Raw genomic sequence first — 9,471 nt, 5'->3', positions numbered from 1 at the left:
TACCTCACAGAGAATTAAAACCCAAGCCCAGATATAAAACCCCACTTCTTACCTTGCTGGTATCATAATCTCTCTCAGGCAATTTATAATAGGTTGTTACTTATAGAGATGGAATCAAAGTTATTTGCTAATCTAAAGATGTGTTGCTGATTTCTTTAATTATAAAAAGCAGCATATACTACCTTATTTTTTTCTTTAGATTTTAAAATCAGCATTTTTAAGGAATGCAGGAAGACAACGCTACTAATTAATATGTATCCATGTTGCATGACCTTTCCACAAATATAATATGCGCCTTCTAAAATTTTCTTTCCAATCCCTTCCCTCCCTTAAAATTCTGTGACAGCCTATCACTAACCTATAACATTTTCTTAAACTAAAACTGGAAGAAGTTCTTCAATCTGCTGTTCATGGCAAACAATGCAGTACAGGATTGCTTCAGAGAATTCTCTGTACTCTTCTCAAAGTAGTATGGAAATTCCCCAGGGAACACCACACACTGCATTTATACCCTAAAGAATCAAGAACCTATGTATGAAACCTCTTAAGTAGCTCAAAATCTTCTTTACATCCTAGATGATTTAACTTCACACTTGATACAAGTGTAAAGATATTGTCATGATTAGCAGTACTGTAGATTGCTCTTAAAGAATTAAATTTTTCAACTGGCCACTCCAGAGGTAACTTGGACTACAAGTAAAAAACTAACATCAAACATCTGAGCACCTCAGCCAATAGTGAACCCCAGTGTGGTACAGTGAATGTGTTACACCAAATTCTGCTAAATACACAGTAGTTTATCTCCTGGATTAATAAAGTAAAAAGGCAGCCATTTTCCTCTAGATTGCTCTGTAGACAGAAAACAGCAAAGGTACAAGCAGGAAAAGTACTATCTTGATCTGCTTACAAAAGCAGAAGGCATTACTGTCACTTTTACTGCATTTAATACTTATTTTTAGAACACACTTCCTCTCTCCTGTTAAATCATAAAACTGCTTTCAAAAGGCAGTGGAAATTAAGGGAGAAAAAAATAAGAAATTATGAGATTATGACTCAAACATTTTATTACTGAGTCTGGGCAATTAATTTCAAGTTACTTCTACAGCATACTCAATGGTACATTTTATTGAAATTCTAACCTGAAGACTGCTTTTACAATTATGATTTTTTCTTTCAAAGATTCACAAAAATATAGTTTGATCCTCCCCCAGTACAAATGAGGTTTGAGCTGCAATTATTTAATATTTTTCAATAGTCTCAGTTCTTTTCCTTAAAGAATTTGCCTTCCCTGTTTTTAAGCTTACTTGATCTGCCCAACAATGGATTTAACAAAGCAGGACAAATCTAGTCATGAAAACCTGTTTCTTAACCGATTCAAAGCACTTGGAAACAAAGAACACCATTTCTGGCGATGCTAAAATATTTCTGATTGTGCTAAAACACAAACAATATCATTGCCCCTTGAATATTTTAAAGGGATTAATTTTTCCCCATAGAGCATTGCACCGTCTGGTATCAGCACAGCTTCCATAGAGAACAGATGTGGGAGCAACTTGAGTGTGTTTAGAAATTTTGGACACAGTTTATCTTGAAGGTGAACCTCAGATTTCCCAAAAATCTGGGAAAGCTACTGAAGGTTTTGCTTGCCTTGTTGGGTGAAACCCTCAGCTACAGTTATCAGAGTTCTAGGAATAAACATGCAGTTACCTTTCCATCCATTGCTGTCATCTTAAACCACAGAGTTTATGCTCACACTAACAGAAGCGGCATTTGAACATCAAAATCTGTCAAGTTGTGACCACCACAGCTCACCTCAGTCATAAATTAGTAGCTGTTTTGTATTTACATACGACAAAAGGAAAGCACTTCCAACTGTGAAGCCTGGTTTCAGAAGCTGTCAGTAGCAAAAGATGCTGAAAAAGTCACTACCAGAAGAGAGGAAGAGTTGCTTCTTTAGAAAGAGACCTACTGGATTGCTTGCTTAAGGGCAAAGGTCAGCGTTCAAGGAAGTGCAGAATTACTACAGTGCCTTTATTTCCCAAGACTTATATCTACATAGACTGTAAGGCCTGAGCTCAGGGTCTCCTCATCCAGGGATCTAAATAAATTAGATGGAAACTCTTGCTAAAAGGCTTAGCTGACTAATCTCCCAGGCAGTATAAGGGCCTTCCCATTCACGTGTATTGCAAGCAATTACAGACGTTCATTAATGGAAGACATTTCTCTTTGCCTGTTAGAGAAAGAACTGGATATCCACACTGAGTGTGCCAGAATTCGAGCCAAAATGAGTCAGTCACCTCAAGTCTGCAAACATCAGTTATCCCAAATCTGAGCTTCTCCTTCAGCAGCAAAGTATAAAATTCCTTGACCCTAATTGTTAGACAGAGGAGGTGGTCTTATTGATACAAGGCTAGAGCTGCAAGGGAACCTAAGCCCTGTTTTAATAAAGTTTCAGAATTGTCTTTAAGTGGAAAATTTTGCATCTTGTCAAGCCTCTAAAGGGGACAACACCAGAGAATCTGACATCCAGAACATCATTCCCCTGCTCTTATACATTGCTTTGGTTAATATGTTAGACTTGAGCCCTTTTTACAAGGAAAACTACTATCTTTAAATTTGCCAAAATTAATGATTTGGCATATTGAAGATTGCAAATTAGCTTGAGGGCAGGAAACACTCCGTGAAAATTTTGTTGCAAATAAGCCACTCTAAATCAACAAACTGAACAAGCAAAAAATGGTGGGAAAGATTCAACAACTCAAACCACATGCCCTGTTCAGGACTATTTTGTTCTGCATTAAATAAGCTTAATTAGGCCAGTGTCATTACTGAAGTCTGACAGCTTCTTTTCTAGTCAGTGTGAAGAACCATCTTGCTTTTTGTGTACTTTTTGAGACACTAAAGTGTTTTAGCTAAAGCAGCAACCCTAAATATTAATGGAATAAATTGACACAACTTAAGCCTTTGAAACCATTTATCCTTATCTAATACCCAAGGCACCTCTTAATGCAAGTCAGAGGCAGTAGAGTTTAAAAAAAAAAACTGAAAAAACGTTATGTTCACACCAAGCATTCTGTAAGATTTCACAGAATCACACCTGCATATGTGAGGTAATTTATGCTGTTACTCTCTGTACTCAGATCTATTCAGTGGTGGTTCATTCTGCCTCCCTCCAAAGCACAACCTTAGAGCTGCAGTGGTGGGGCCAGTGCCTTGTTTACATGGGCTAAGAACTGCCAAAACATCACTCTCCAAAAGAGCAGCTCTCAGAGAACACTTGGATGCTGTCATGATCCAGATGTTTACTGCCAACAGCTTGGGCTTACAGAAAAGAACCCAAACAACCAAAAGACCCCTAAAAAAAACAACCAACTATTGTATTGATACTAAATCAACTGAGAAGTACATGGCTAGGTTGCTAAAAAAAGGACTTGTTTTACAGTACCGTATCAGTCACAAAATTTTCTGCATTATCTCTCAACATCCCAGAACAGGTAGTTTCCTAACCTATTTCTAAAAACAAGTACAGTTTTGTGAAGATTAGGATTGAGGAAAAAATTCCCTTTCAAGCTCCTACTCCCCATTCATACACCCCTCCAATATTTAGCTAACAAGAATGAAACAGGTAGCAGGAGTTTAAATAGCTTTGCTATAGCTATGAGAGGAAACTAATTTCACATTTACATGGGGGAAATGCATCCTTGCAGAACAATGGTTTCAGTACAGTGCAAATTTTCTTACCTGCAAATGCCACAGAATATGTCATGTTCAGTTCATGTAGAATTTCCAGAGGGAAAGAGTATTTGTTGGATGTTAGTACAGCAAGTAACCTCACTGCCCCAGCTAATCTATGGACATCCTCTCCTTTCTAATCCGCAGAAACCTAACCTTAGAACTACTCATTACCAGGGAGAGGAGAACAAATCCCCTTAACCCTTTTCTTGCATAAAAAACCTACTTTACATCATCTCTCACCTAAATAGTTTCTTATTCTCATCAACTTTCCCAGTCAATAGGGTGCTCATCACTTAGGGTCTGTCTGCAGCCAGGGTGTTGATCTTCTGTGGCTGGTTACAGGATTTCTGCTGCAGCACAGGAAATACCCAGCCCTCCACTAAAGAAAAAAAAAAGAGAAAAAAGTAATTACCCTGAAGCAATCCAGCTGGAAAAGTCCGGCAGGTTAACTCATTTCTTTGTTAGTTACAGCAATACACAAAGCAAAGCTGGTCTTTACTGATTTCCTAACACATCACAGACCAGATCGGCTGTAAAGTGGAATCTGTGTCAGAAGCACATTTAATCCTGGGATTCTCTTCAGCTAATAACTGAGCTATATATCAGAAGGACCAAAAATAATCCAGCCCAGACTGTCTGCTTCCCCAATTCAGCCAAGCTAAATTCATATGTGATACCACTACTTTTTCTAAGAGATTGAGTGTGTATATATACATACCTCTCTCTGTGTTTATATATGTAAAGGCAGAGGTATCCTTTGGGTTCTGTAGTTCTCAGCTTTCCACCATTCACAGTAAATGAAGTTACACCATTTGTAGCTACACCTTGTTCTTGAAAAGCAGAAATAACACGGAAGAATTTCCCATTTCTAGTTACATTTTTGGTTTAAGGCAAAAAATCAGTGTAGGACTTCATATGAAACAAAGTGTAATATTTAAATCCTTTCTTCTGAAATATCCAGATACAAAACATGCTAATTCGAAGCAGTTACAGGGGAAAAAACCAATCCCTAATCTGTTTTTCATGGTTACGCTCCCACAAAAGGCAAAATAAATCCTGAATTCAGATCTTCTCCAGATGAAAATTGTCATTGATTTACTCAGCTGTTCAGCATAGCCCCATTTTAAAGGGCAGTTCTGCTCTTCCAGGCTTCAGTTCGGTTTTTTTTAACATGGAGTTACAAGAGGTGATTGCATGGAAAGGCTGTATCTAGTGCAAGATGAAGTGTTTGAATTCTGCCTTATCCTTAATTGTGCTCTTCACCTCTAGTTGTGTCTTCCCCCCTTCTTAAGTTAGCTTTTTATAGCTTCCCTTTTATTCATATTATTGCTTATCTCTCCTTGAATTATTCAGTATAACTTTAAAAATATGATTAAGCCAACACTAAATTGTTTGTAAACATGAAGTCCACTCTCTGTATTCTCTCATGACTATAGTCTGTTGCAATTTGACAGTAGTTTTAAATATCATCGTTCCAGAATTACTCTTTCCTCTTCTCTGATAAAACTAGAAATAATTTTGAAAAGACCAATTACTTTTACTTTATTATGAAAATTGTTACATTGCAGCTGTTGTTCAACCCAACTGTGTTTTGGCATATGGGTTCTTTCCATTTAGATGCCAATATACAAGCCACGACCACTACTTCAAAATGTGATAAGCATTATCGATGGAGTCTAACATAACTTAAGCTATTATAACATTCTGTAATCTACATTTCCCCTCCCTTTTTTTTTTTTTTTTTTTGAGTCAGTCCTGGCACCTACAATACTCTACCCACCAGTGTTATTAGTATAAAGAAGTTAGCCATAAACCACAGAACACACACACACACACACACTCACAGATTGATTCCCCAGGGAAATGACTTCTTCTCTGCAGCCTCCGAGGTGAACTGCTCCAACAGGTGTGACCAGGATCACACTAAGGGACTGCAGGGACCTTTCCCGAAGTGGGAACACCTTGTAATTAGTGCCAGGAGAGACAGCCCAGTGTGTCCTGCTCCAAGTGGGAAGCATGGAAGCACTGAAGCTCTGCCTTGGAGGCAGCTCTGGCTCAGCACAGGCAGAACCAGGAGTGACAGCAGAGCTCCAAACCCGCTGGAGCAGCCACCCCAGCGCAGCCTGTGGGGTGAACTGCCCGGGAGCTTCCCTGCAGTGGGAAGAGCTTGGCATTGGTGCCAGGAGTTCAGCTCTGGGGCAACGGCTCTGCATGCTAAACCCTGCTTCCCAGGAAGGGGCTGGACATCACTTGCTGCTGAGGAATGGAGTGAGAGGAGCATGGTGGGCACCTGGTGCTAACCGAGGTCAACCCAGCATATCTGCTCAAGAGCACCCTTCTCACCTCTCGATCAGCCCACAAGAGCTGACAGAGAGCGTTTGTCCTCAGGGTAAGCAAACTGAACACTGCACAGAATTTCATTCAGTGCCAAAATTTGAAGTGGTCAGTGCCTTTTATTTATTTCATAAACAGAAAGAACGGTAAATGCCTGTATATTTACAATTCTAGTAAATAGGGAAGTCTGTAACAGTGTGATTACTTCCACAACAGCACATGAATACTGCATTCAGCAATGCTGTTCAACACAAATGCCTCAAAACCGTTATAGCCAAACACACTATAGGTACCCATTATAAATACTAACATATTTCTAGATTCTTAAATAAACAAACATACAGCTTAATTCAGGAAGACCAAATGGTTCTGTGGTGCAATTCATTCCCTTTAAACATTTCTGCTGACAAAACAGGAATAATAAAAACAAACCCACTGCTTTGGAAGCCATGCGGTCCAGACTCTCACATGTGTTCTATGTAGATGCCATGCCTTTGTGCAGCACGGTTAATTTAAAAGGAGTAAATAATCTGTTAGAATTGGAAAGTATTTCTTCTTGGTAGGTACTTGACAAACCAAGTCTTTAACTTCATCACCACTTCACATTTTCATCCGTAGCAGCAGAACTATAACCAAGTAATTTCTAAGGACCATTTCAGGGAAGAAGTGGTTATTAGTGAAGTTCCACTGAGTAGATTATCCCCCAGAGGCAGGTTGTAAATGATGGTCTAGTTAAGCTTTTCGTGTTGAATCTGGTAGTAACATGCCTGAATTAAAACAAAGTTCAGATTAGCACAAGTGCCAGTTCACAGCAAAGCATCACACACAAAAAGGTTGATGTTTTTCTATGCAAGAAAACAGAGGACAAGGCTCTACAAGCAGTGATGCTATAGTGGTACTCAACATATGAGAGCCTTCTCATATGAAAGCTAGCAAAATGAGCAACAGGAGACTAAGTTACAAATTACATCCAACACCTCATCAAGCAAGACAGCATGATTTGGGACTCAATACTTTCACAGCTCCCAGCTATGCCAAGATGAAAGTATATTTTTGGTTACAAGTCTCTCTTTGCCCTTTGATAGAAGGACTCAAAAAAAAAGAAAATATATTTTTACAGGACAAGGATACAGGGATGAAGCATTTCAAAAGCATTTAGACAGAAAAGCAAAGGTTTCCATCGCCCTGATCTCCTGTTCAGAGTTATTCACTTCTTAACACTGGTTCAAATATGCACTGGGTCAGGCCAGCCAGGATCAGAAACTTAATATAAATGCCTCAGACAACACTTGCACTCATGGCATATTAGATTCTACTTCTGCTTCCACCATGTAAGTTCTTTAGTAAATTTGAACCAATGCAAACCTTACTTTTTTGCCACATTAGGAAACTAGTAAGTCTTAAAAAAAAAATTCTCTGGACTCAGCTATTTTGAGTTTGCACAGACAGAAAATACAATCATGATAACCTAGCACTTCAGTTTAAGATTCTTTCTTAAGTTTCAGATTAATAGCCTCCCTCCAAAACAACACCACTAAAAGGCTCCATACAGCTGAACTGTCCCAAGATTCACATGAAAAACAGTTTTGAGGTACCAAAACAACATATTTCCATTATGAATGTCTTAGTGTACAATAGGATATTCTTCCAAATACACTGTCTTCCTTTTCCCATGCTTAAAAAGATAAGAATACTTAATAAAATGTAGACAGTGACAGAGTGGCTTTTTTTTCCCCTAAAACAGCATTCTTGGAAAGTCTTGATGTAATGTTAAACTTTAATGGAATAGCTAATCTCCAAAGAAGCACTTCATTTCGATTTTTATAGGGAGAGTACGGCTTGTTAAGTTGCAGGGGAATGACAAGCTCCAGGTGAGCATTTAGAACACTTCAAGAGCAACCAATATTACCTTTGAGTAATCCACATTTGCACATTGCACCATTTTTCTTAGCGGTACCTGCAATTAGGAGTTTAGCCAAAGCTCTACATTAAATTTCCTTGCCTGTCCTAGTAAAATATTTCAATTTAAAAAGTCAAAGAAGTTATAGCCTAATGTTCATATAATTGACCTGAGCTGATCTTCATTGCTAAAAGCTGATTATTTCCAAAGAAAGCCTTTAATAACTCCGAATAATTTTCATACCTTCAAGGTAGTGAACATGATGCCTTGCTCCCCATGCTGGAGATAGGGATCCATCAGGTCTTCAATTAAGTGCACTTCAGACCCCAAATTCCTTATCCTGCCACATGTGAGAGCGGGAAAGTGAACATGGGAACAAAAGTTGCCAGTATAATGTTTCTTAATTCTGAATTCAGGGCCTTTTCACAATAAAGACTGTTCAAGACTTTTTCACACCAAAGCAAACAGTCAAATTGGAAAATTCATAGTTACCAAATGCCAGTAACTAATCCTATAACAAGCAGCAGGAGTGTTTAACAGAGAAGTACTTCTACTGCCTATGCTCAGTTTATGACTGATGCCACCCTCGATGCCTACCTGGCTCGTAGCACCACATAGAGAAAAACAGGAAATAAGTCATCCATGGACCACAGAAAATCTTCCTGAAGGGTCTCAAGTACGCTCTGGGAGATCTCTTCAAAAGTCTGCTGGATCACCTTCAGCTTGTCAGCTGGGGTAAATGTAGTACTATTTGGAGAGCAAAAGCAAACCAGGATAACAGTAAGCAGTGAGAGATCTGCATCTAAATTAGGAAGGGTTTGCTGGCCAGCATGGCCCTCCCCGTGCCCATGGAGGTCAGTCAGACATTGACACTGCAGCACGCAGGGCTGCCAAGGCTGCACAGTACCCATGTTACAAGCACCACACCAAGGCACACTACTGTAAGTGAGTCTCTCTTCACACTTTTATGGTGTTTTAATATAGTGGTAAAAGGGGAAAAATTCCTTTCTAAAATATTTTTAATTTCCTAATTTCTTAAATTCTTACGCAACAGACACAGAAAAGCCTCCCATGCTCAGGTCACTTTACCACAGCTGTTTGGAAATTCACATGTGTATTTCATAGACATCCTTATGCCTTTGATTCTAAATGGTGCCCTACAGACACCTTTCAGTCATGTTTATGAGGCAACACTTCATTCCCCACTAGGAGAAACTGCATCTTTACTCAGAACTGGAAAACATCTTAGTGACTTCTCTTAGGAAGGTGAACAAGAAAGGGTGACATGTAAAGGATCCCAGTCAAGTAAACCAGATACTACTATAGCAGTAACAGTGAAACACAAAGACAAATTGCAGAGAATTACCTGATTTGCTGTAAACATTCAACAGCAGAGGCAAAACAGGCGTCTTTTGTGTTTGATGATACCTGTGTAATCATGGTAAGATTTATCAGGCAGGTTCAGCACCCCCACTGTTCAGTGTTGAGCCTCTTTCAACAAG

The 9,471-nt window shown here is 39.0% G+C and overlaps 1 protein-coding gene across 1 annotated transcript in view; it reads right to left on the bottom strand.

Annotated features, from left to right (window-relative positions):
- Nucleotides 1–6,168: 6,168 nt before the first annotated feature.
- ALS2 (alsin Rho guanine nucleotide exchange factor ALS2) overlaps nucleotides 6,169–9,471 on the bottom strand; it is a 36,684-nt gene continuing 33,381 nt past the window's right edge. The window contains exons 31-34 of the mRNA XM_068196195.1: nucleotides 9,336–9,397; nucleotides 8,567–8,716; nucleotides 8,213–8,309; nucleotides 6,169–6,836 (exon numbers count right to left, since the gene is read on the bottom strand). Coding sequence (XP_068052296.1) covers nucleotides 6,798–6,836; nucleotides 8,213–8,309; nucleotides 8,567–8,716; nucleotides 9,336–9,397 — 348 coding nt within the window. The 3' untranslated portion in view covers nucleotides 6,169–6,797. The remainder of the gene's footprint in view (nucleotides 6,837–8,212; nucleotides 8,310–8,566; nucleotides 8,717–9,335; nucleotides 9,398–9,471) is intronic.

The sequence above is a fragment of the Anomalospiza imberbis genome, chromosome 7 (assembly GCF_031753505.1).
Source record: "Anomalospiza imberbis isolate Cuckoo-Finch-1a 21T00152 chromosome 7, ASM3175350v1, whole genome shotgun sequence".
Classification (NCBI taxonomy): Eukaryota; Metazoa; Chordata; class Aves; order Passeriformes; family Viduidae; genus Anomalospiza; species Anomalospiza imberbis.
This window is presented reverse-complemented; position numbering and strand designations above follow the sequence as displayed.